General features: G+C 41.8%; 1 protein-coding gene across 4 annotated transcripts in view; it reads left to right on the plus strand.

The window, feature by feature from the left end:
* pik3r3b (phosphoinositide-3-kinase, regulatory subunit 3b (gamma)) overlaps window positions 1-23,830 on the plus strand; it is a 201,264-nt gene extending 177,434 nt beyond the window's left edge. For 2 of the 4 annotated variants that reach the window (XM_058638360.1, XM_058638363.1), the window contains 8 exons: window positions 17,437-17,575; window positions 18,173-18,271; window positions 20,772-20,952; window positions 21,315-21,440; window positions 21,516-21,835; window positions 22,361-22,435; window positions 22,575-22,745; window positions 22,924-23,830. In XM_058638360.1, coding sequence (XP_058494343.1) covers window positions 17,437-17,575; window positions 18,173-18,271; window positions 20,772-20,952; window positions 21,315-21,440; window positions 21,516-21,835; window positions 22,361-22,435; window positions 22,575-22,745; window positions 22,924-23,122 — 1,310 coding nt within the window. In that variant the 3' untranslated portion in view covers window positions 23,123-23,830. Of the gene's footprint in view, window positions 1-10,080; window positions 10,558-13,806; window positions 13,967-17,436; window positions 17,576-18,172; window positions 18,272-20,771; window positions 20,953-21,314; window positions 21,441-21,515; window positions 21,836-22,360; window positions 22,436-22,574; window positions 22,746-22,923 lie in introns of those variants that run through there. The other 2 variants (XM_058638361.1, XM_058638362.1) reach the window with 2 other exon arrangements.
* The last annotated feature ends 3,534 nt before the right edge of the window (window positions 23,831-27,364 follow it).

A 27,364-nucleotide genomic window follows, 5' to 3' on the forward strand; every position in this document is an offset into this window, starting at 1 on the left:
CCCTCTCACTCACACAGCACTGTGGGCTACCTGAGAGGATAATCATTTAAAAAGTGCGTGTGTGTGTGTGTGTGTGTGCCTGCACTGCACTGAGATAGTGTGAGTTTGCACAGGTGGAGCAGTTTTCAGTGGTTGGATTGCGTGAGACGGGATTAGTCAGTGCCAGGAGAGGAACTGAAATCCACCCTGAACAATAATGAGTCCTCTGCTTCATTGGGCAGGAGGGGTAGATCCAGAGAGCCAAGGAAGATTGAATTAGCTGAGCTGGAATGTTTAAGAATGCAAAGCTAATTGGTCGTGCCTCAGCTGGAGTGCACATGACTCGCAGGGAACACGCAGGGCGCTAAGGCCAGAATGGTCAATGTTGGACTGCTCTGCAGGATCCACCAGAGGCAGCAAACTGGCCTCTTACAGTTTTACCTCTCCAGACTGTCACTCACACAAGATAACATGTACTGAACAGAGGTTACCATACCTGGAGTGACATTTCACATGTCAGTATTTCTCTTAGTCTGAGCTGCTGGACTCTGGATGAGGTCTGGAGAGGTGATTAAATCTAAGATGGTAATTCAGTTATCTCAACATCAATTTCACTAATTATTATGACTGCTGTGAGGTGGAAGTTTCCAAATATCAAATACAATTGGATAGACCTATAAATGTCACCAATGCCAGCTAATGTGATTAGAGACAAACAACCACACAATGTTATTGTAGTTCATCAATAAGTCAAACTAGACCAAAGTAAACGTAAGATTGTCTGCACAACATGACTCTGTGAGGTGAAAACCTAATGCCATGCATTTTAATGATAGGTAGAAATGTGATGAAATACTTATACTGATGCATAAAACATACACCACACAAACATGTCGCCGCATATTATGCAACCATGAGTGTGTGTGTGTGTGTGTGTGCGTGTGTGTGTCTCAGACCCCACTCCACTGTCTATGTTTAGCAGCCTGTTCATGTATACAGTCTACAGTGAAATTGTACTTTCCACTCCAGTTATTACAGCAGCAGCAGACAAAATATGAAAAGCACTGAGGGCTGTGGATAATAAGCTCAGAAATAGAACAAACGGCAGTCTCATCATCACTGTGCACACACACACACACAGTCTGGTTTCCTTTACTTCAGAGGACATTGCATTAACTTAAATGGATAACTTAACCAGCCTAACATTAACCCTAAATTGAATTTAACTTCACCATACAACATGTCTTCAACTTAAAATATAATAATTGACATGATGGGGACTTGATGTTTTGCCCAAATGGAAGACAAGTCCCCTTAATGTGAGTATGAAAACAGATTCAGGTCCCCACAACATATGTAATACTTGGAACACACACACACACACGCACGCACGCACGCACGCACGCACGCACGCACGCACGCACACACACACACACACACACACACGCACACACACACACACACACACACACACATTCCTGCAGCTATGCCTTTAAGCACCTGCATTGACTTCCATTCATTTGGACAGCCTATAACCAAATCTTATCCCTAATCTTAACCAGAACCAGTTATTGACTAATCCTAATTTTAACCTAACCACAATTACAATCTTAGCAAATTTAACCAGTTCTGGTTCTGCCTCATTAGGACCAGGTTTTGGTCTCCATGGAGTCTATTAGACCTAACAAGGTCAGTGTTTATACCAGAAAAGGTTCTAAAGAGGTAACGAAAGATAAACACACACACACACACACATGCATGTACAGTACATGCACACACACACGGCTGTTTCCAAATCCTCCAGAGAACCATGTCCCAGCCCATACTTTGATCAGCCTTCATCCTGTTGTCTCTCCTGCATCGTTTGCTTCAGTCTAGCACTGCAGTTGGGTGCACTAGGATCCACCGCCTCCTCCTCCTCCGCCTCCTCCTCCTCTAACACATCCTCCTACCATCCATCCCTTCCCTCAGTCTGCTGCCTCTGTTTCTCCCCTGACAACAAACATGCAATCTACAGGCTTTCCTTTAAAAGGAGAAATTGATAGATTGCACAGTAGAAACTCTGTGACAGTAGAGAATGTGTCCAAACACTGAATTAGTACACACACACACACACACACACACACAGGAACAATTATTCCCATGAAACACTAAAATGAAGACTGCACATATGCACTTGTATGATATTTAATTCTCAACTAGAATTCCACATGTATTATGATTCTTTTCACAACAGTGCAGTGATTGTGTGATTGTGCTGCATGTTCTCCAGCACATGCTGATTTTCTCTGTGGAGAGTGAGTGATTTTCAAACTTTAATTTCCATTTTGAAAAGGCTAATCGTGAGATAACGTGAGGAATATATTCTTAAGATATTTTAGACTCAAGCAACTATAACAACTATACATTATAAACAAACAGCTGTCCTGATGTTCGGCAGGTGGGCAATCGATGATGGTCCATAGCCGTCGTCAGGATGGTCTATGTGGCACCATTGGCTCTTGTTGGCATCTACAGGAGACTTGGTTCATTCGGTACCTTTGGCTCCGGGGCTGCAGGATCCACATTTTGTACACAGTGAAGCTGCTGCACTATCAACAAGATTATGAGAGTAGGTGTAAAGTCAAGACTTGTAACTTCAGTTGTATTGCCATTGGTGGATAGCAATGGGTTAAATAATGGTTTCCCTTTGAATTCATGATCAGATGTACAAATGACTCTTATGGTACTTCTTTCCCATTGCATTGCAATTCATTATTGTTCATTCAAATGTTACCATGTTCAGATATATTGCACTAATCATTTTTAATATTAGTATGGTATGATAAACAAAAGACACATATTGAATAAAAGCATTTGATTGTAACTCAATTCAGAGCTAAGAAATCACTGTCAACATCAACATGGATGTTGAAATCCCCCACAATGATGATTTTATCTGTACTTAGCACTAACTCAGAGAAGAAGTCAGAGACCTCTGGTAGAAACACTGAGGAAGGTGAAGGTGGACGATAATATGAAGTTGCTTCACTGTCAAGAGTCTCTCCATCTGTGTGAAGACCGGGCAAGATAAACTAACTCTGAGAAGACTTTTCCTTTATTTCATTGACTAATACACAGTACTTCCATCTGCTGGTAAGGAGAGTCATTTTCTTCTCATGCAGGTGCAGAAAGTTCGTGCTGGTTGCTTGTCAGCTGAAGGCGACGTGGTGTGTGCAAGAGTTAGTTCTTTACCCTGACACATGCCAACTGAGGCAGCAGCGCAGTAGTTCCACATCATTCCTTGCTGTCACCCAACTGTCGGTGTTGTAGCCCGGGCTTTATTTACACACCATCTCCAACCTTCCACCTGGAGGCTCAAGTTTTGCTTTATGTATGTCAGAACTGCATGACTTTACAGATGTTAATATGCATTCAAATTAGTGCTGTCAGTTAAATGTCTTACTAACGCAAAGCCACCCTAATGACGTCAAATTTTTAGCGCAAGATTAACGTTCTTTTTGGCCGAGCAAACTCTGTCGTTTTTATCACATGCTGTTGCAACAGCTAGTAACATTAGAAAAACCACACCAGATCCAGCTAGACCGGAAACAACACAACAGGCTGCACACACTCGTTTGGGCCAAAGAGTCGTAGCTAACGTTCGGTTTTGAGTGGATGGCGAGCGCTGTGCGCTTCTCCGTCTCCACGCGGGCTCTCCGTATCCAACGCAGTCTGGATCTCCACGCACTCCCCACATCCAAGTCATGATGTCTGCAGTGTTACCAACCGAGCTGGCAGACCCCAGAACCGTAGTGAGGAGACCTCCAAAGACCGCTAGCTCCTTTAGCTCGGATTAGCTCATCACAGCAACAACACATTAAATCATGGGACTTTATTCACACACTGCAGCTGATACACAGTCTCTGTTATTATTGAGCCGCTCTCACAATAAGAGGAATAAACTCACAATATGCAGGTGACAGAGATATTGTCTCAATAAAAAAAAGCAGAGCAGATCCACTTTTCTATGATGATAAGAGCATTAATGAGAAGAAATAATGGGACACAAAGAAATCAAGGGACATTTAGAATAGATACAAATGTGCCATTAATCGCGAGTTAACTATGACATTAATGCGATTAATCGTGATTAAATATTTAAATCGTTTGACAGCACTAATTAAAATGTTATTTTATTTTGCACAGAATGTGTCGATGTAAAAGTTTGTGTCTCCATCTGTCTCGCCTGCATACAGAGTGTGTGTGTGTGTGTGTGTCGTGCTCCTTGTGGTGTCTATCTCTTCTATCTAAAGGAGGCTTTGATTCAACACTTCTGCACTGTAACATATCCCGACACTGTGTTACAGTGCTGTAGTTCAGGCTGCAGGTGGTGTCTGACCTTCTCTGTGCACAGAGGAGATAACATGTAAACTAAAACAGAGCCAAGCCTTGGCTCACATACATGGGAACGCAGTGGAGGGGATTTGTGTTTATACATCAGCTTTATCACTAATTCTGTGTGTAGACTGAAAATATGAATAACATGACTGACGAAACCCTGATCTACAAACAGGTGAGTGCATGAGTTCAAACACTGATTATTTTAGTCGTTGACTAATCAGTCGATTATTTTTTCACTTAGTCGACACTAATAACATTATTAACCCACGATGCACCAATATCAGTAACAGGTATCAGGTCCGATGCTGCCCTTGTGAACTCATATTTGTATTCATGAAACTACTCTGATGCTGCACCTGATACAACTCTATGTATCTGTAAGTGAGCTGAGCAGAACTGTAAATACTTACTTATCAGTAAGTAAGTAACGCAGACTGTAACCTGTGCTCTGCTCTACAGTCAACAGGAGAAGGAGAAAAGTCGCTCCTGCAACACAGTTGCACTAAGTTGTTGATAAGTGGTCCATGAAGGTGACTTCCTGTCATTCCCAGCCGACTGGGTTAAGACAGCAGGGTCACAGGCAGAGGCTGCGGTGGGACAGGACATACTGGGGTTTTAGTTGATGGTTGTAATCCAGGTGTTTGCAGAGGGATAGAGCACAGACAGCTCGTATATCCATCCCGGGCACAGCCTGGAGGGAGGCCAAGGGTCAGTTTTGGGTTAGATCAGGAGATAGAGTTGATCAAACTTGAAAAGCTGACAGGATAATTACAAGGAGCAGCTGACGGGGGGACAGCAGATGCAGAGGCAGCCGTATGCCAATCACAGGCGCCATCTTACCCCATGCCAGTAGAGTTTGATGCACAAAGATTACAGATGACAGAAATCATAGCTGTATGGATTTGTGTTCTGCTGCTGAAACTCAGTTGGTGGCACATGATATGAGCTTTCAGGGCAGTGCCTTTGTCTCTGCTTAAAGCCTCTTAAAAGAGACATTGTTAGCACCTCACTGGACATCGGTCTCTATAGCAACAGAATTGGCATACTCAACACCTGATTCCCTGGAGCTCACCTGGGCTTTCTGTCTTTCTCATGCACACACACACACACATAAACCAACCAGAAGAAACAGGCAAAACTATAGCGTGTTAAAAGGGAAAGGCTACTCACTTAAGAGCTTTGGACACAGACACAGACACTGACTCTCACTGACGACACAGACTTTAGCCACTTGACAACATGCACCTGCTCAAGTATGATATCTTAACCATGTGTTGATGACACGTTTGGACCAGCAAGTTTGTTACTTTGTAAACCACTCACTCCCTGTCCCAAAAACGTTGTCTGAAAAGCCTGTCTAATGAGAAACATTCATTCAGTCATTGTCTACTGTCTACATGTGGGTCAACTCGCAGGGGGACAGAGACATGCAGGGTACACCTGGACATGCCATCAGTCCATCACAGGACAAACACAGAGATGAGGAAAACAAATCACTGACCATTATTGCTGTTTCTTTTGTAGATGATCAACCAAGCTTTGTTATTTATAATTTCTTTTCTGTTATTATCGTTTTTATAAGCAGATTATTGACTAACTAGTGGATAAAAACATGAATCATTGGTTCATGCACGCAGACCTTGGTGACCTTGTTCTGAGACAACAATTCTATATATTCTATATATATATATATATATATATAGAGTATATATACATCTATAATTATCATATTTCCATCTTTTTGGCAAAGCAATGAGTGGAAAAAGTTGTAAACATAGAGATTAACCAGGCTCCACAACCATGAACATTTATGGCAAACAAAAAAATCACAAGTGATAATAGCTTCTTGTTTTTTACAAAGTATCATCCACGCTTTGGTTATTCCGATTCTATTTATTTCTGGTATGTTGTGTTTATATAAGCAGATTGTTAACCTCCGTGGATGGAAACACATTTAGATGTTTAATTTGGAATCACTGGTTCATATGAGTATGCTTCATATGTGATTATACTATGCAAATAGACCACTTGATGCCACTCTGCCCTATTGTCGAGGAGGTTAAATAGGGAGCAGGGGGCTGATGGCCGGGGACAGTGTAGCTTAATGCTGCCTTTCCCATCCTCCTCCTCCCTCTGTCTGCCCCTCCTTCTTCCTCTCTCTTTCTCTTTTGGGGCAGGGTCAGTTCCTGTGTCTTTGTTGGGGTTCCATCTGCCTGGCTGCACACACACACACACACACACACACACACACACACACACACATACACACACACACACGCACACACACGGATCGGCAGTGGCAATTAAACCTGTTCGACACACTTGACAGAGAGGAGCTTTGGGCAGTGTATGTCCACCACGAGCCATCTGTGAAACAACCACCCACTCACAAACACACACACACACACACACACACACACACACACACACACACACACACACACACACACACAAACATGTGTGTGTGTTGCATTAAACAGATTTCATTCACTGACATTCACCCAGTCCTCTTCTTCTCGTGTGATGGACACATGAGACAGAGGAGTTGAGGGTGGAGAAGGACAGGACCATGGATGGATGGATGAGTGGGTGGGAGGGTGTAGAGGGGAGACAGAGTGGATGGACAGCAGACTGGGGAACAGACCTTTTCGTTTATTGTTGCTCCCTGAAGTAGGACAGCTGACAGACAGACAGATAGACAGATAGACAGATAGACAGGGCAGCTGTAATTACTGGTGGCGGCAGCCCCCTACTGAAGATGCTGTATTGATATTAGGCTGTTAGCAGGAGATTAACATGACGATGACTGCTGGCCTGGACCCGCCTGGGTCATCATGATGCCATTGTTTGTTTTTTGAGACTGAAAAGCCGTAAACGAGAAAACGAGTTTAGGTGAATCAGTTTTCATTTATTCTTTTTACATATCAGCATTTTATCCACACAGGAGCAAAAATGGGTCCTAGAGTTGGAACATTTCAAAACACCACCCGTGAATTGTACACAACTAATACACTAGTTTGGGAAAACCACGATAACGTAGTCCAACCTCTCTCTTGTGCTTGCATTGGCAGTCACTATCTTTGTCATCTTCCTCTTCTTGTGTTTGGAGATGCTCATGCTCAACATCTCCTTCTCTGTTTCTGGTGTATTCCTGTCGTAGCATTAGTGCACCATACGTACTTACTACAGCATTTAGAGTCCTCTTGGAGGGATTCTCATAGATGAAGCCTTTGCCATGTAAACAGATAACCTTTTAAAAACAACAAAGAAAATGATTGTGTTTCAGAGTTAAGGCTCGTGGATTAGTATTAAGAACTAGTACTACATTGGTATTGATTCCTCACTATTAGGTCCAAAGTATCAACAGGCATCTGGAAAATCAGCACAGCTATATGTTTGTATGTTCTAATTTACATGATTCCTTATACACGGTATGTACAGTGAGGAATCCTGTAAATGTTAGTGTTGAGTTTGATGTTGCACATACATGTGCGTCAGATTATTATTCAAGGGGGCAACAGGCAAGACGAGGCTCATTGTTAAAGGGGCACTGGCCCTGGTTGGACCCCCTCTAGAACCAGTCCACACTTGATGAATACCAAATGTAAATATTCAAAGATTTGAATTAAATCTATGTATTATGGTAAATGCTTTAGGTGAGTTAGGGGCAATTAGGGACAATAACACCACGGTAATTTAAATGAATATAGTGAACAGCCGCCTAATTAGGGGTCCAATTAAATTCATTATTTTCTCTCCTTTTCGCTCGCTGTTAGTGGTCTCTACCAGCCCCTGAGGAAAATATCTGACTCCTCTATGTTCACCAGCCAGTCTAGATCTTTGTCTGTCACCGTCTGCTGTTGCTACTGATGAGTAGATAACATGCAGTTGGGAACGCCACGCCACAAGAGCTTTGAATGGAAGACTAAAGCTGCAGGCTGTTCAACTAAAATGTTCAGCTAAAAGATCAAATATCAAAACTTTGATTACAGCAGCTGTTTTTTTTTAAGTCAAATCTGGAAATAAGAAGCTACATGGATCAGTCCTGAAATAGACCAGCAATCCTGTAAATCCATAACATCCATTTGTGTGTGTGTGTGTGTGTGCAGTAATCCCTGTATTATAGGCTTCCTAAATACATGTTTGCACCTCTGTAGCATCCCTAAGCTCACGGTTAAGCTTCTATATCATTTACTGGAACTGTGTTTATCTCACTGTAGGCAGCGTCCATCATGCTGTTAATGGCACCTTTTCTTCCTCCAGAGTTAAATCAGACCAGACCAAACACATTACAGCTGCAGGAAAAATGGGCATTTTCTACTTCTCACGCTTAAGAATAGCATGAATAGCAAGAAAAGCTAGCTTAATAGTGTATTATGTCATAGCGTCGGGTTGGCTAAAGAGCTAAAGAGGCTCGGGGTCCTGCTAACAGATGGGTTTCTGATGTGGAATTCAAAGTAAATCACACTCTATGGTATTCTGTAGGCACAGAGTTTATATGAAATAAATAAAATAGAATAGAGCTCTGGTTGATGACATCACATAACCAAGGTGACACCCTCTGGCAGGTAATGATGCCATTCACCTCTATATGTCAGACAAGTGGTCTCTTCCCCAGCTGTTTGGAGGAGAGGTGGAGGTGAATCACTGCCATGAAACATGCACACAGTGAGCAGAAGAAGAAGAAGACGGAGCGATGGTAAATCATGGACTCGGACTAGATTTACCAAGAGCTCGTCTGCACAGCAACATTAAGACCTGACTTTGCAGTGAGTTGGGTTTGAAAATGCCTGTTGCCCCGAGAGCCAGCCAGAAATATCAACACTTGCTCTCATTGACAACAGCTTTTCAGGCTCACCAAATAAAATATACTACCACTTATGTCTTCAATCATTTAAGAACATGCTTTATTTAACCATGAGACAGCCTCTTTCTCACAGGAAAACTGAAGTCTGTAAACTGCTTATTCTGCTATAACAAAGTCCTTGGAGAAAACTGTGTATTTAGTGCACAGGGACATTGAACCTGTTGTTTTCTTCTCTTGTTTGGTGAGATGTTTGATCAATGACACATTTGTACTAATTGGTGGAGGCAGCTGTGGATCTGTCTTTCTGTAGAGCACATACATTGACTTATGCTAGTTCCACTGTTATTGACAGAAGGAAAGAAGAATAAGTCAATTAACAAACGTGAAAACACTTAATAAACTAAGACATGCAGGGAAATAAGATGACATTAGCTCTTTAATATTCATGTTGAGTGCTGCTGTGTGAACCAGGAGCCACAGTCAGTGAAAACCAGGAGCCACAGTCAGTGAAAACCAGTTCTGGTCCTGAAGTCATTTCCTCATTGGCTTTTGAATCCAGCCTCTGAGCTCGCGCACAGGATTGCTCGTCGGTTGGCCGGAAAGAATGGCGCCGACCACTGCGAGTATGTGAACGGGGAGAGATGTGAATCATGCAAGACAACAGCGGTACTTTGTTTTTGTTCCATACAACATTTATAGACACAACGCGGATTTAGCATCGTTCACTTTGGCATAAATGTTAGTTAGTTGTATTTGTTATGTCACGTGTTTGTGTGTGTGTGTGCGTGTGTGTCCCCCCCCCCCCCCCCCGTGAAGCGCGGCGCAGTGGTTTGTCCCGGTCGTTGTCAGCCTCCGCTGGTCTCCTCCTGTCAGTGCTCCTCTTAAAAATGAAGCTGGTGAAACTGTGGTGGCAGCGGCGGAGCAGAAGAAGGGCCTGAAATGTAGAGCTGGCATCTACTTTCCCGCCGTTTTAATATATATATGTATATATATACATGTAGATATATATATATATATACACACAGAGGGCCTTCATGAAGAGCCCCAAGTCATTATGTCGGAGGAAGCAGTCGCAGCCCGGTGCTTGCTGTACACGGTTCGTTTATTTATTCCCGTCTGAAGCAGGGTTTCAGGTCGAAGACATACACGTAGATAGATAGGCTTATGTGAGCCTTTTTTTTTATGATCATTTTTATACGTTCCCATTTTCAAAAGCCAGTATTTTTTTCCTTTTTGCGGAGAAAGATAGTTTAGGTTAAGCCACACGACAGCAATGTATAACACAGTTTGGACAACGGAAAAAGCCGGAGAGGAAGGAGACTGGAGGGACGTGATGATGCCCTACTCCACAGAGCTCATATTTTACCTGGAAATGGACCAACCACCAGGTAACCACACACACACACACACACAGAGGAGTTAGTGTTGCGTTCGCTGTCTCTTTGAATTGTCGGAAGAGTTCCACTGCTCCTGCTGCTTCTGCTGCTGCTGCTACAACCCCCTCGATTGTGAGCACTATCTAGGTCGTCTGTCTTCAAGGGCTTCACTTGAAGATAAAACCTCTATATTAACTTGGTATAACCCTTTTATTGCGATTTGGCAACATTTTTGTGTACTTTAGGTTAACATTGGCCAGTTGCTGCTGCTGAAGCTGCTGCTGCTGAAGCTGAAGCTGCTGCTGCTGCTGCTGAAGCTGCTGCTGCTTCTTCCTCAAAGATCATGTAGAAACGCTATGTAACGCTCCCTTTGAAGACAGTGAAGTGTGATCGCCTGCACGTTAAATACATGGTTTTATATATACATATATATATTACGTATATTATTATACAGCAGTAACAAACGGCTGCATTACACAACAATGCACGAGCTCGTAGTGGAATGTGGTTATTGGGTCCAACTGTCCATTCTGTGCGTGTTTCACCAGTCAGCGATGAAAGCGCTCCCGTGTAGATCATCCCGGAATCAGCTGTGGTTGGTGCCAACATCGGGAGAAGAGGGGGATGGGACACACACACACACACACACACACACAGAGAGAGAGGGAGAGAGAGAGAGAGGGAGAGAGAGGGAGAGAGAGAGTGTGTAATGAGCGAAACCGTTAATAAAACCTCCGGAGCGTTTTATAATCATAACATCCTTCACTGACACGCAGCTATAACTGTGTGTGCCCCAATCTAACCAACTGTCACACTCAGCTGAATGTGTTTCATTCATTCATCCCCTCATTCATTCATTCCACGGCAATTGTGCCAGTGTCATCTGACCCCCCCTCTCTCCCTCTCTCCCTCTCTCTCCCTCTTTCTCTTTCTTTCTCTCTCCATTGAATGGATCATGGCGCAGATGTGGGACGCTGCGCGTTGTTTCCAGGAGACGCGGGTAGCTCTGTCCCTTCGTCCTCATCATTTCCTCTCTTCCTCCTACTGTACATGCTCTGCAACCTCCATCTTTGGCTCTTTATTTCAAAACCAGCCTGTGCTCCAATTGTGGTGACTTGAGTAGAAGAGAGAGGTTCTGTACCATCATGTCGACATTTAAATACATTTAAATACCCAGTGCATGACCCGGGGACGTGGCTGTCACACCATGGCTCTGACACTAACTGCCACTGAACCTTGGTTTTTCTGTGTCAAACTCATTCATTCACATACAGATGCTGTCAATGTGGAGGCCATTGTCATGGATGGAATAATTAAGATTAACGTCTCATATTTTGCTCCAGTGAATGAACAGAGGGGTGTACACAAAGGGCTGCTGATAGGAACTGGGCTGTAAGTGATGGAATACAGTCGCACCTGATCTTTCCTCTCAGTTTTGAGTGTTATTCTTGAGTTGTGTTGTCCATAAAATGGATGAAATGGTTGAAAGTGTCCGTCAGTTACTGTCATAGAAGAGCAAATAAACAATATCATCCTCGTAATCCAGACGCTGAAAAGCAGAGAAGTTGCTTTGAGTGTGTTGTTTCTGCAGATGCATGTGTGCTTATGCAAACTGATTGTCGCCGTGTTTGTGTTGCCTTTGTGTTTGGGGTGCTTAGCACAGGTGGAGCGCCACCAACCCCCAGCCCCAGGGGAGGGCAAAGCCTGTGTTTCCACTGGCAACTTTATGTTGGAAGGGTGTGTGTGTGTGTGTGTGGATAAGGGGTGAACACAGAGTCTCAGCTTTCACTGGAAAATCACCGGCTGTAATCGTTAAAGGACCATACCGTATTTTACAGTCATTCCACTGGTGTGAAACCATGCATTTATGGCAGGTCTCTGACATGGTGCTTGCATTTGATCTCGGACACTTGTGATTGAATGTTGCCCTGCATTCTCTGCATTGTTATGCAACAGAGCACAATTACTGGATCAACAATAGAAGCTGTAGAGACGCTTTCTTCTGCTGCCCAGTTATGACCATATACATACATGTTATGATGAATCAGTTTGAGGGTCTTCTGTTAAAACATAAACATACTTGTTTTTGATGTCAACATCAAATGTGAGGCTTCTTTTCTCCTTGATGACAGTAAACTTAATGTTTTTGTCCTTGGAAAGCATTAAATCACTGTTATCCACAACTATTTATAGACCAAACAAGAGTCAGTTGAAGGATTGACAGATGATGAAGATCAGCTGTTACACATGATGGGAACAGATGGAGCCATTCAAGTACATGTCAGTTCTATCTGCACATCCTGCTAAGATAAGCAGAAATAGTACAAAAGTGATTTCTGTCAAAGATTAAAGCTTAAATATACACAATTTGTTGTGTTTCTTTAATGGAAAATCCGCCAGTGACCTGTGGCACAGACATGCAGGTGCTGTCTATTTACATACAGCATGTTAATCATCATCATCTGCTGGATTAGATTGACGTATGGCCCATAGGAGATGTAATCCTCCAAATGTTTTGTCTCCATATGTGTCAGCTGTTGATGCGGGTCATAATCTCACGTCACAACAAAGGAATCCCAGCTCACCGTCCGTTCACTGTCGCTCTGTAGTCACTGTGTGCCCAAGTCTTCCCGTGTGCACAGAGTTTGCTCCGTTGTCTTGACGATGGATCTGTTGACATGCAAATGAAGAGCTATGGAGATGATTGCTATTATTGGATGTTGGTGATTATAGAAGAAAAATCAATATGCATATATGGAGTATAAAAGCATGTACTGTATTTATTTAGCAATAGCAGGATAATAATATATGTTCGATGAGAATAATGCAAGCTTCTGTGATTCTGAGAATGTATGACTTTGTGTTCTTGGACTAAAAAAAGACATTTGAAGGCATCACTGTTGACTAATGGTTACTGGTTAATGTGGATTTCTCACACTGAGAAGAAAAAGCCAGTGTTTTACACACATTCAGCTGCTGCCAGTGTGTTCACTGGAAGCAACCTGTTGATTTAGTGCTCGATGCTGCACTGCTGCGAGTGTGTATGTTCATTATCCAGAAGGAATTGATATACTACTGGGTAACTCCTCCTCCTCCTCCTCCCCCGCCTCCTCCTCCCTTCTTTCTTCCTCTCCAGAGAAAGAAAGATTGCTCTTTCCTCCTGATTGGTGGAGGGGGCGGGCCTCCGTGCTGCGATTAGTTGGTTTCTGTTAGGATCAGCCTCGCTGGCTCTGTTACCTCAGTCATACAGAGCACAAGGCAGGAGGTGGAGGTGGCTGTGGAGGAGGAGGCTGAGGAGGAGAGAGTGAGTGAGTGAGTGAGTGAGCGAGAAAGAGAGAGAGAAAGAGAAGGAGGGAGGAGGGAAACAGCTGAGAGACGAGTGGCAGCATGCAGCTAACGGAGAGTGGGATGTTGGAGGACGGTAAGAAACAACGGGACGGATGTCTTTCTTTGTACTTCTCTCTCTTTCTTTGTCTTTTTCTCCTACTTTCTTTATTTTCCTTTGTCCCCTTTCTTCTGTCTACCTTTTGTTCTTTATTTCTCAGTTTTCTCACTCTCACTCACTCATTTCCCTGATCCAATCTGTGCCTCTTTCCTTGCATTTTTTTACTTTGACACTTCTGTCTTTATTCCATGCCTCCCCCCCCCCCCCTGTGGTCTGTGCAGCCCGCCCCTCCTCCTGTGTTACTGTGGACCTGAAGCTGCAGAGCTCATGTCCTGCACTCATTGTTGGGTTCATTGTTTCCCTCATTGTTGCTGTGCTTTACTGCTACAACTTATTGCTGAGAAATGTTCAGTGCATTGACAGCGAGTGGCTCATTTCATCCTGAAAGCTCACGTCACAACTTTTCAAACAGCTCAGTTTTAATGTAAGAAGTAGCGTTTTATTGTGAAATAGTTAAAAAAAAGTGCTTTGTATTGTAAAAAACAACTGTTTGCATGTGTACAGCACACACACACACACACACACACACACACTTTGATGTAAAGTTGTGGAAATAAGTGAGATTGAGTGACAGGTGTCTGTAGATTCAGAGATCCACTGTTGATTCAGAGTCAGTGCTGTGACAGTTAGTGCAGTGTTTCCACTGTTGTGTGTGTGTGTGTGTGTGTGTGTCATCTGGAGTGGACACATGTGATTCTTTTAAATCTTGCTGAGGTTCATTTGAGATCCGTACTGATGCTGTGTTTGTGTGTGTGTGTGTGTGTGTGTGTCAATCTGTGCTAACTGTCATTGTTCAGGAGAGCTGTGTGTGTGTGTGTGTCTCTGCCCTGTGTTTGTGTGAGGACAAGTGATATCGCTCCGTGTGTGTGTGTGTGTGTGTGTGTGTGTCTCTCTGCCCTGTGTTTGTGTGAGGACAAGTGATATCGCTCCGTGTGTGTGTGTGTGTGTGTGGAAGAGTGCTGCTCCTTTGTCTGGTGAGAGGGAGGGAGGAGGGAGGGAGGAGGAGGGAGGAGGGGACGGTTTGCACTGACAGTCGCCTTTGTTCATCGTCCCTTGCTTGGAGTGCGCTGCGCAGTATTTGTGGCGTTAAATTTCAAGATTTGTGACGCCACGCTTGTTCTTTGTGAGCATTTCTTTCCACATTTAATGACATTTAGTGAACGCGTCGTCTTTGTTAGGATGGTTGTCATCAGTTAGTTTGACTTGTTTCAAGCAGCACAGATGTTTCTAAAAATCTGTGCGCTCACATCTGTAGATGCTGCAAAGGTCAGTGGTTGTGATTAATTTAACGCTTTGTCTTTCTAGATGGACCTTTGCATCAAAGGACGTGTGTGTGTGTGTGTGTGTGTGTGTGTGTGTGTGTCCTTTCATGGTCCCGTTGTTTCTACAGTGATGCTCAAGAGTTAGATGTTGACAAGTGTGTTCGCCGCTTCCATGTTGTTTCTTTCTTAGTTTTTATGCTGAAGCCACTACAGCAAAGGAAAGAAAAACATTTTGAAGTGTTATTAATTGTAATATATGTTAGTGTAGAGCACTTCCTATTGATAAACAAAAGTTTCAAATATTTAAATATGGAGTGGAATTGCACTTCATTAAAGTGCTGACTGAGGGGAAGAGTACAGCTGCAGAGTGACAGCTTCAGCCGCAGTAAATGACTGAGGGAGGGAGGGAGGGAGGGAGGGAGGGAGGAGAGGAGAGGGAGCCGAGTGTGAGGAGTTTACAGTGGAACAGCACAGGAGGGTCGAAAGAGAACAAAGAGCAGGAGAGAGAAGAGAAGTGACGCTGTGCAGTGTACGCACCGTCTCCTTTTCTGATGAGGTCTTCACAGCATGAAGTGAGTGAAAAGATGTTTATCACTCGAGTAATGATCACAGTTCTACTCACACACTAAACACCAGTTTAGCAGTTCTGTACTTTTCTTTCTGAGCCAGAAAACAATAAGTCGTTTTATTTTGGAGAAATCTGATTATTCAGTGCAATTCATTATTACAATACTTCACTTTGTTATTAATTGTGTAATTACTTATTAAATATTGTAGCTGGATTGTGTTTTTGGGGCCCCCTGGTGGCTGTGACGGCCTCAGCAACGCAAACTCAAACTTTGTTTATACAAACATAACAAACACAAACATAAACAAACCAACAAACCCACCTTGTAAAGGCTGCACATACCCCCCCCCCCCTTAAGAAAAAGCAGCATGTCATTGGGCACAAAGAAGGTCTACAGTGGGATTATAATGATTATGCTGACATGTTTGCCATAAGTGTTTTAATAAGGTCAGACCATCATGTCACATGTTTAAACTTCAGTTTGATAGGCTGCACCCACGTGGGCGGAGACAGCAGCTCATAATGGAGATGATGTAGTTGTACAGTGAACATGGATGTAACCTCTTTCACACACTAACACCTGAGGTGTAACAGTCACCTCACAGTGTTCATATATCGACCAGGATGATGCTCCAGTGACAGTTCATGGTCCGTTTATCAGCCTAACATCCCCCCCCCCCCCCACACACACACACACACACACTCTGTGTGCACGTGCAAACATAAACTGTTTATGTTTAAACTAATTATGGTGCTGATACTCAAACCGGATGCAGATGTGCTTGAATGCTTCTAAACCCAGGTTTGGGATTAAGGTCTTATGGGTTATACTCAGGCTGACAGCAATGCTACTGTGTGTTAGCCTGTTAGCATTCACTCAGGCTGGATTTGCCACAGAGTTGGATTCTGGGAAAATGGAGTGTTTCATGTGCAGGTGGAAGAAACTGAAGCTGGCAGTTTAATGTGAAATGTGTGGAGTGTTGGAGCAAGCATCGAATTATGAGCAACTATAATCTCGTGCATGAATGAGAATTCCAAGATATGAATCTTTAGAAAAGTAAACATTTATTTATTTTTATCCTTTATTTAACCAGCAGAGTGTCTCAGAGTCCACTCATGGTCATATAATCTACAGGACCATTTTCAACAATTCCTTATAGAATAGTAAAACAACCATTTCTAGAACAATATAAAAGACGACTGCAGATTTACAAAGGGCATTATTTGTTGTTGTTGAGCTGGAGCAAACTTTACCTTCACTCCCATGAATTCCCACTGCTTACTTTGCCTGTGAGGTTAATAACACACGCTCACCACCTGCAGTGCCGTGGCAGTTCTAATGTAAACACAGCTTTGTTTGTTTTAACAATTTACATAACGTGGAGGATGCGTGAGAGTTCTGTTGCAATGCTCTGACTCTGCAGCGCTGCGTGGATTGATTGCTGCAGAACCCGTAGACAACGGGAGCTGTAGCATGTGCATGGGTATGAAACGACAAGTGTGAAATGGGTGAATGGCAAAACTATTGTGTCGAGCAGCTTTGAGTGGTCATCAAGACCAGAAACGCCCAGAGTTTATTTGTCAGTACTAACATGTTCCCTCTTCCTCTCCTGCAGCTCTACCTCCAAAGCCGGCAAAAACCCAGCAGCCCTCCTCGGTCGGGGTGGGAGGCGGCGGCAGCAACAATAGTTCCAGGGATGGGGGAGCAGGAGGTTCTCTGCAGGAGGCTGAATGGTACTGGGGTGACATATCCAGGTGAGTCACCTGTGCTCTGTGTTCCAACATCTTGTCAGGGTAATAACAGTGTTTTGAGAGCGTTCTGAAATCCAAGCATCTCGGTTTAATTCCAGTGCAAGATTATCTGCATGATCTTTGTTACAACGCCCCGAGTCTCTCGAGATTCCCTGGACTTGAATTTCAGAACGACGATGTGTGGCAACAGAAATCCTTTTGTGAAATTTGTGTTGAAAATGTGTAGAAGTGATGAGTTGTAACTGTTAAGGCCTCAGAGCTACTTAAATGTAGGTTAGTTCTCAGCCATTGTGCGCACACAGTCAGATGAGTACCACACCTACAGTGGAGACAGCCAGTCTGCCACCTTTAACACATGCATACACACACACACACACATATACACACACACACACACACTCAGTGTTGGCAGGGACCAGTCCTTCCAGTCTCTCCCAGCATCGCTGAGCTGATGGACTGTTGACTCTGAGGCATGTGGCTGTGGGAGGAAAGTCCTCAGAGCCTGATGCTGATAACTCGAGGCAGACTTTTCAAAGCTCAGCTCAAACAACTCAAACACTCAAAAACAATAACCTGCATGTTTCTCCGTTTTGTGTCTAGGGAGGAGGTGAATGACAAACTGAGGGACATGCCTGATGGCACCTTCCTGGTCCGGGATGCTTCCACCAAGATGCAGGGCGACTACACACTCACATTAAGGTAAACTCTTTGATTTGATCTCAAATGCAGTGCCTTCAAACCACAGGGTGATTTTCGGAGGATGGAAGGAGTAGTAGAGGAGTTCTTCTGCTCCTTGTTTATACAACCACCCCTCTACTTAACTACAGTTGCAGGAAAATCATGTGTTGAGGAGCGTTTTGCCGACACAGAATCCTGATGATTTGGAGCAAATCACCCACTGCTCTGAAAATATAGTGTTTCAGGGCAAACTGAGCCTTCAACTAGAACCTCATTTCATTTTAGTGGTGAAGCCACTGAAAAAAAGGCTATGGAAATCCTTATGGTATGATGTTATAATGTTATGATGTTATGATGTTATAATGTTATGATGTTATGATGTTATAATGTTACGATGTTATAATGTTATGATGTTATGATGTTACAATGTTATAATGTTATGATGTTGTAATGTTGTAATGTTATGATGTTATAATGTTATAATGCTATGATGTTATAATGTTATGATGTTATAATGTTATGATGTTACAATGTTAGGATGTTATAATGTTATGATGTTATAATGTTATAATGCTATGATGTTATAATGTTATGATGTTATGATGTTATAATGTTACGATGTTATAATGTTATGATGTTATAATGTTACGATGTTATAATGTTATGATGTTATAATGTTATAATGCTATGATGTTATAATGTTATGATGTTATGATGTTATGATGTTATAATGTTATAATGTTATGAAGTTATGATGTTATAATGTTATGATGTTATAATGTTATGATGTTATAATCTTATGATGTTATAATGTTATAATGTTATGATGTTAGAATGTTATGATGTTATGATTTTATAATGTTATGATGTTATGATGTTATAATGTTATGATGTTATAATGCTATGATGTTATAATGTTATGATGTTATAATGTTATAATGTTATGATGGTATGATGTTATAATGTTATAATGTTATAATGTTATGATGTTATGATGTTATAATGTTATGATGTTATAATGTTAGAATGTTATGATGTTAGAATGTTATGATGTTATGATTTTATAATGTTATGATGTTATAATGTTATGATGTTATAATGCTATGATGTTATAATGTTATGATGTTATAATGTTATAATGTTATGATGTTATAATGTTATGATGGTATGATGTTATAATGTTATAATGTTATGATGTTATAATGTTATGATGTTATGATGTTATAATGTTATGATGTTATAATGTTATAATGTTATAATGTTATGATGTTATAATGTTATGATGTTAGAATGTTATGATGTTATGATTTTATAATGTTATGATGTTATGATGTTATAATGTTATGATGTTATAATGCTATGATGTTATAATGTTATGATGTTATAATGTTATAATGTTATGATGGTATGATGTTATAATGTTATAATGTTATGATGTTATGATGTTATAATGTTATGATGTTATAATGTTAGAATGTTATGATGTTAGAATGTTATGATGTTATGATTTTATAATGTTATGATGTTATAATGTTATGATGTTATAATGCTATGATGTTATAATGTTATGATGTTATAATGTTATAATGTTATGATGTTATAATGTTATGATGGTATGATGTTATAATGTTATAATGTTATGATGTTATAATGTTATGATGTTATGATGTTATAATGTTATAATGTTATAATGTTATGATGTTATAATGTTATGATGTTAGAATGTTATGATGTTATGATTTTATAATGTTATGATGTTATGATGTTATAATGTTATGATGTTATAATGCTATGATGTTATAATGTTATGATGTTATAATGTTATAATGTTATGATGTTATAATGTTATGATGGTATGATGTTATAATGTTATGATGTTATGATGTTATAATGTTATAATGTTATGATGTTATAATGTTAGAATGTTATGATGTTATAATGTTATGATGTTATAATGTTATAATGTTATAATGTTATGAAGTTATGATGTTATAATGTTATTATGTTATGATGTTATAATGTTATTATGTTATGATGTTATAATGTTATAATGTTATGATGTTACAGAAGCTATTATTTTCCACCTTTCACTTCAGTCTCTCGTTAAATAAATCATCATTTCAATGATTGGGTTGATGTAAAAAATGATTTAAAGCGAAGTTTCAAAAAGTTTCAGAAGTTTTCAAAATGAATGCTAATGGCTAAACTAGCATGTAGCATGTCAAAAATAGAGCAGGCGATGAAGAAATTATATTTAAGTTATATATAACATTACCATTGCTAAAACACCTGTTTAAACCTGGGCGTTTTAGCAAGTGGGAAAAGGTATAGGTGAGTATTTAATTTAATTTGCTGAAATCAGTTTCTTCTTGTGTCTGAAGCTGCTTGTCGGCTCTGACCGTGTGACTTTTTCTGATTCAACCACACTTCAAAAATGTAACTGGAACTAGCAGGACTCGTGTTTTTCTGTGTACTGGTTTGAATATGGAGTTAATGTGCCCTCCTCTGTGTCTGTGCTCAGGAAAGGGGGCAACAACAAGCTGATAAAGATCTACCACCGGGACGGGAAGTATGGATTCTCGGATCCACTGACATTCAGCTCAGTGGTGGATCTCATCAGCCACTACAGACACGAGTCTCTGGCTCAGTACAACACCAAACTGGATGTCAAGCTCATGTACCCCATCTCCCGCTTCCAACAGGTGTGCACACAATAATACATCTTAACATACTCTAAGAAAGCGTTAATCCTTCAAATGAGGGGTTTAAAGTTTTTAATTGGACTTAATGCGTTTAAAACCGTCTGGTGATCTTGTATTGGACTCATCTTCTGATCAGTTCAGTGTGAATTGTGGGTGGTTAATTAACGAGCCCGCAGCAAGTGAGTCAGGGGAGCCTTTTTCTTCTTCTTCTTCTTCTTGTTAAATCTATATGTAATTACAGTTAGCGTGTCAATCGTGACCATCTCTATCTCACGCCTCCAGACCAGTTGCTGTATTCTTCACCCTGTGTTTATTTCCCGCTCACTCTCTAATCCTCACTTCTCGTCTCCTCGATCCCTCAGGACCAGTTAGTGAAGGAGGACAACATTGATGCAGTCGGCAAGAAACTCCAGGAATACCACAATCAGTACCAGGACAAGAGCAAAGAGTACGACCGACTGTACGAAGAATACACCAAGACATCACAGGTACAAATGCGTTGTTGTGTTGCTAATGTTGGCGTCAAGTCCACGCGCTCAACACTGCCTCTGCACCTTCTGCAGGAGATCCAGATGAAGCGTACAGCCATCGAGGCCTTCAACGAGACCATCAAGATCTTTGAGGAGCAGTGTCACACGCAGGAGCGCTACAGCAAGGACTACATCGAGCGCTTCCGCCGCGAGGGCAACGACAAGGAGATCGAGCGGATCACCATGAACTACGAGAAGCTCAAGTCGCGGCTCGGAGAGATCCATGACAGCAAGGTGCGGCTGGAGCAGGACCTGAAGACGCAAGCCATGGACAACCGTGAGACGGACAAGAAGATGAACAGCCTGAAGCCTGACCTCATACAACTCCGCAAGATCAGGGACCAGTATCTAGTGTGAGTACAGAGGAAGACAGCCGAACTGTGTCAGTGTTAGATTGTGTGTCTGTGTGGACGCAGACAGAGAGAGGACGAGGTCTGAGGACAAAGGCAGTCACTTCATGTTGTGTAATGATTTTTCACCCGTGATTCAGTTCACGCTCTACAATCCCTCGTTCTGTCCCTAATCCCTAGAGTCTGTCGATGATTTTTCAGTGTTTGTGAAACGTGGAAATGATGATGTTCTCAAAACAATTGAGTTTTGAATGATTTCTTTATGTGGAGCAAAGAAACCACAAGCTGAAACAATCAGATTCATTTAGTCATCGATGAATAATTGACAAATGGAGTGGTTGTTTCTGATCTAATAAGATTAATCACAGGTAAATAGCAACGTTCTGAAGGTTTCTGTAATCTGAACCTGATAAAACCTCCCTGTTACACCTGTGTCTCATTCTGTGAAGACATGTTCAGATTCATGTTTGATCATAAATACTGTCTCACTCTCTCTCTCTGTCTGTCTGTCTGTCTGTTGCTCTGTAGGTGGCTCAATCACAAAGGTGTGCGTCAGAAACGAATTAACGACTGGCTGGGAATCAAGAATGACAACACAGACGAGTAAGTGCTCTGGTTCACTCATGACGGTTGTCTGATGTTCTCTCCCACACACACACACACACACACACACACAGTATGTCGTTGTCAGTTGATTGTCAGTTTCTCTCTCTCTGACTGAATTTCTCATGGTTTCTCACAGAAGCTACTTTGTGAGCGAGGAGGACGAGAACCTGCCTCATTGCGACGAGAAGAGCTGGTTCGTCGGTGACCTGAACCGGACGCAGGCGGAGGACCTGCTCCTCGGGAAGCCCGACGGAATGTTCCTCATCAGAGAGAGCAGCAAAAAGGGCTGCTACGCCTGCTCTGTCGTGTGAGTACACGTGAAGCGTCAGGTCCTCGCTGTTTTCAGCTGTTCAGCAGTAAAAATTCATATCATAAAAGAAAGAAATCAATGTTTTTTCTCTAATATAGAAACCACAGTAATGGTATCATATCGTTCACGTGTTTGAGGACCCGTTTGAAGTTGGTGTGTTTTGTGTGTGTCTCAGTGTCGAAGGCGAGGTGAAGCACTGCGTCATCTACAGCACACCTCGAGGCTTTGGCTTCGCCGAGCCCTACAACCTGTACAGCAGCCTGAAGGACCTGGTGCTCCACTACCACCAGGCCTCCCTGGTGCAGCACAACGACTCGCTCAACGTCCGCCTCGCATACCCCGTCTACGCACAGATGCCCTGTGGACGCAGATGAACCGCAAACCCTCTCTCTGAGACAGGGAGAACAGGGGGAGAGTGACGGAAGGGAGGTGGGAGGTGGGTTTGGTTGAAGTACAAAGCAAACCCCGACCCAACACCAGACCTGTTTTCAAAGATAGATAGAAAACACTTGCTGCAACACACACGTCAGCCACCTTGGAGTTATATATATTTTTACAAGAACCTTTTCAGAGGGCATTCTTTCTAAAGACTGCTTGATTTGCACAAGGAAGTTTTAAATGTTTGTGAATGTGAAAACAAAGAGAAGGAAGCAAAGAAGGAACCGGAGTAGGACAACTTCAGAGTTTCAGGTTGACCCCGCTGCTACCTAAACTCCAGCTCAGACTTTTTACTAGAAACTCAGAGAAAAACCCAACAACAGAGCGAATGATGACGGGAGACGGCAACAAAACATTCCCATTTTACAAGGTTTTTTTCCACCTCAGATGATTATATTCCAGCTTTTTTTGTTTGTTTTGTTTCTGGAGTCGTCTTTCCATGTGTCAGATGGTTCCTACAGTTTTCTCCTAACTTTTGTTCACGGTTAATGAGGAGGAGGAGGAGGAGGAGATGAAGAAGATAATGATGATGTCAAGTTTCTGTTTGTGTCCCGCTCTGTACGAGAAGCAAAAACAATGTAGCATAAAACAAGACAGTGGACGCTGGTTTATCATTATTATTATTATTATTATTATTATTATTTTCTCCTCCGTGTAGACTGCTGCTGCTGACGGGGTTTAGAGGGAGGGACGGGGGGGAGGAGAGGGGCGGGACAAGTGACACTTAACAGTTTTGTAGTCATGAGAAAGACAGAGGATTTCTTTTTATACTAACTGTAGACGCACGCTGGTTTTGTTTGTTTGTTTGTTTGTTTGTTTGTTTTTGCCAATGGCAACGTCACAGATTAGAACCAGAGACCAAAGGTGGTGTAGAGATGGAAGTGCAAAGACTCTTTCTTTCTTTCTTTTTTCTTTCTTTCTTTCTTTCTTATCTTTTCTGTGAATGGAGAAAGGAGTGAAGAGAAGTAAATGAATGGTGTGTTTGAGACCACACATAAAGCAGGAGTTTTTGGGCACTTTTCTTTTTTCTTGGCCAGAAGTTTGAGTAGGAAGTGATGAAGCCACTCCCCTCTGTGACCTCAGCTCTCTGTACGTCACTCTGTGACTCACGAGTACTACAGAACAAGAATGTGCTTTAAACCAGTGTTTCACTAACTTTCACAATATAAATGTAAAAGATGTGTTCTTCAGATGTTTGCACAGCCATGAGACCACAGACACGCAGAGCTCTGACGTCACGTACATGTTTGTGTGTGGTTGAAAGAAAGCGAGTGAATGGTTACATTGGGACTGTTTTGTTTTGTTATAAAACCTTCAGAGATGAATAAGCTTTGATAATATAATAATGTTTTTTCTCTGTGTGTAACACGGAGAGAAGACGAGCTGGAGACACAGGCTTCAGGAGCAAATACTGAAAACTTGAAAGAACGTGTGCAATGTAGAGTTGAGCAGTGGAGCAGAGAGGAGATGCACTAAGGTCCAAGAGATAATCAAAGTGCACACTTCTGTTGTATTTTATTTTTGACTTTATAACCAGTGAAAGCATTTTTTATTTTTCAAAGACAGAAAAGCATCACACAGTGAAATGAATCCTCTCTATTGTCTTCTTCTGTCCACTGATTGGCTGTTGATGTAGGAGAGACGTGTGTCAGTCGACCTCCTCACTGCATCGTTTCACTGGCGTTTTCTCCAAAGATGAAACTCACACACTGATGACAACATTTGACGTGGTGGAGAATGTCGCGAACACATCCCACGCGTCTAAAACCTCAGTGTCGCTCCAATAAAATACCATTTTTCACTATCGTTGCAACGATGAATCGATCAATAACTGCTCATCTGTTTTTGGAAGTATTCAGATTTCTGCTGTCTTTAACTCAGAAATCATTCAAATGGAATCATTTCTTTTGTGGACAGAACAAGAAAATAATGTCGAGGTTTTAGACCAAACAGCTGGATAATAATTGTCAGTTGCAGCTCCAGAGTTAACTGATCTACTGAATCTACTTCCTGTTTATCCCGGTACGCACATGTTACATTTTTGTTTGAAAACGCCAAGTGAAAAATGTGAGTGTAGTGTGGATGTGCCTACAGTCTGCTCCACCCCCTCTTAAACGTAACCTCCCCCTTTTTTAACTGCACTTGTGGTGGCATGTGCCAGACATTGGCTGAAACGCTGGTTACAAAGTCTCACACACACACACACACACATACACACAGTATATACAATATTTATGCACACAAATCTTAGGGACTGTGTCAGGTTTTTTTAGGAAGTGGGCCATTGTTTGAGAAGCGAGGCGTTGTGCATGAATGAGATAACCTTGGTTGTACCCACCATGTTTTTATCTACCCCCACCTCAGTGTCCAGAGTCCAGATGAGTCAGGGGGAAGTGACGTCACGTTACATTTGAAATGCAAACATGTGGAGCGAGTCGTGTGCAGTCACTTCTGACCCGTGAACATAGAAACATTCATGTGACAGGACACAGGAGGCGGGATCAGTCGATATAATCTTGAATGTACAAAAGGATCATTCCAGGTCCGAAGCAGTTGTTTCCTGTTGTTGTTGTTGTTTTGTTGTTGTTGTTGTGAAAGCGCCGCGATCGTGCATGTTTCTCAGCAACTTAACCCATCCGAACTCGAGGTGCTACTGGAAACGCAGGCCCATTTGATTCCCGGCAGACCTTTTCCAGGTCTCCCACCGCAGAGTCACTAAACCCTCAGGTGTTTTTTCAAGTTTACCGTACAAAACTGACCACACAGCAAAGCCAGCCATTTAATAAAGAAAGACAAGTAAATCAGGGTTGTTGTTTTTTGCCTTCACTTGTTCCATCATCACTCTCAGCCTCACTTTCATCCCACAACACTTTTGACTTTTGTCGTGTCCCTCATGGCTTCCCATAGCTTCTAACGCCGCGTTCCATTTACACTGGAACTCGGAACTGCCAGTGAAAAGTAGGAAACTTACCTCTCTCTCTCCATATGTGTGTGTGTATATATACAGTATATATATATATATATATATACTGTATATATATATATATATACACACACAATGGAATAATAGGTCTATTAACTGCAATTTTGGAATCCCAAGTTGTAAATTGCGAGTTCCAACTACAAATGGATGGCGCCGTTAGTCTGTGACTCCCCCTACAGGTTGTTTTTGTTTGTTTTTTTAATGCATAGGGATGTTATATTAGAAACCTCCCTAACTCTATATTACTTGAACAATATCTCATTGCTCACTGTTGAATGTCTTTCTACGTTGATTTATAGCAGAGTTTTATGACAGATGTACAGTGTTGGTTCCAGGCTAATGTAGAGATACTTTAGGCGCGTAATCAAACTATTCTCAGAGATTTGTATGTTGTTGTTTTTCTTCGTTCATTCATCCACAAGAGACTCGTGATAATATAAACCTGTGATGTCTGCATATGAGTCACATTTACACAGAGATGTCAAATCTATCATATATAAATACATATATCAAATATCAAATATATAAATAAGGCTAAAACTAAATATATTACTGTTTAAGGGGTCATTTTTGATTGTTTTTTTTTTCTTTTCAATTTCTCCCAGACCAAAGATTTCAGTTGTCGTTAATCTTTGAGTTGTCAATTTGTTCCGTGACGCTTTTATTTCAACCTCCACAACTCAGAGGACGACAGCACGCTGTGTGAATGAGTGAGTGTGTGAGTGAGTGAACAGTGAGTGTTGACTGAAAAGAGTTCAAACAGGTACTTTAGTCAGTGAAGATCCGTCTTCAAAGTCCTTAAAGGGTTCAGCGGTGAAAAGAAAAGAATCAGTAGTCTGTGCAGTTTGTATGAACTCACAGTGTCACAGTGTCACAGTGTCACAGTGTATGAGCACATGTGTGTCCTGTAGAAACCTCAAAGGCTTTTCTTTCAAATGAATGGCAACACATTTATGACAGAAAGGCAATAATGTCGTGTGGGAACAAGAAACACAGTCTGTGTCACAACAGAACACATTCTTGTCTTCTTAAACGTTGTTTGGCTGCACTGCAAACGACACTCAACACCAGAGAGTGGATTTTGACCTGTTTTCTCTCTGTCAAGCGTTAAATGATATTGTTATTATTATTATTTTTATTTTACTTTCCTGAAATGATGTCAGTTTTCATTCACGATGATTTCAACGCTTTACGA

This window comes from Solea solea, chromosome 9 (assembly GCF_958295425.1).
Source record: "Solea solea chromosome 9, fSolSol10.1, whole genome shotgun sequence".
Classification (NCBI taxonomy): domain Eukaryota; kingdom Metazoa; phylum Chordata; class Actinopteri; order Pleuronectiformes; family Soleidae; genus Solea; species Solea solea.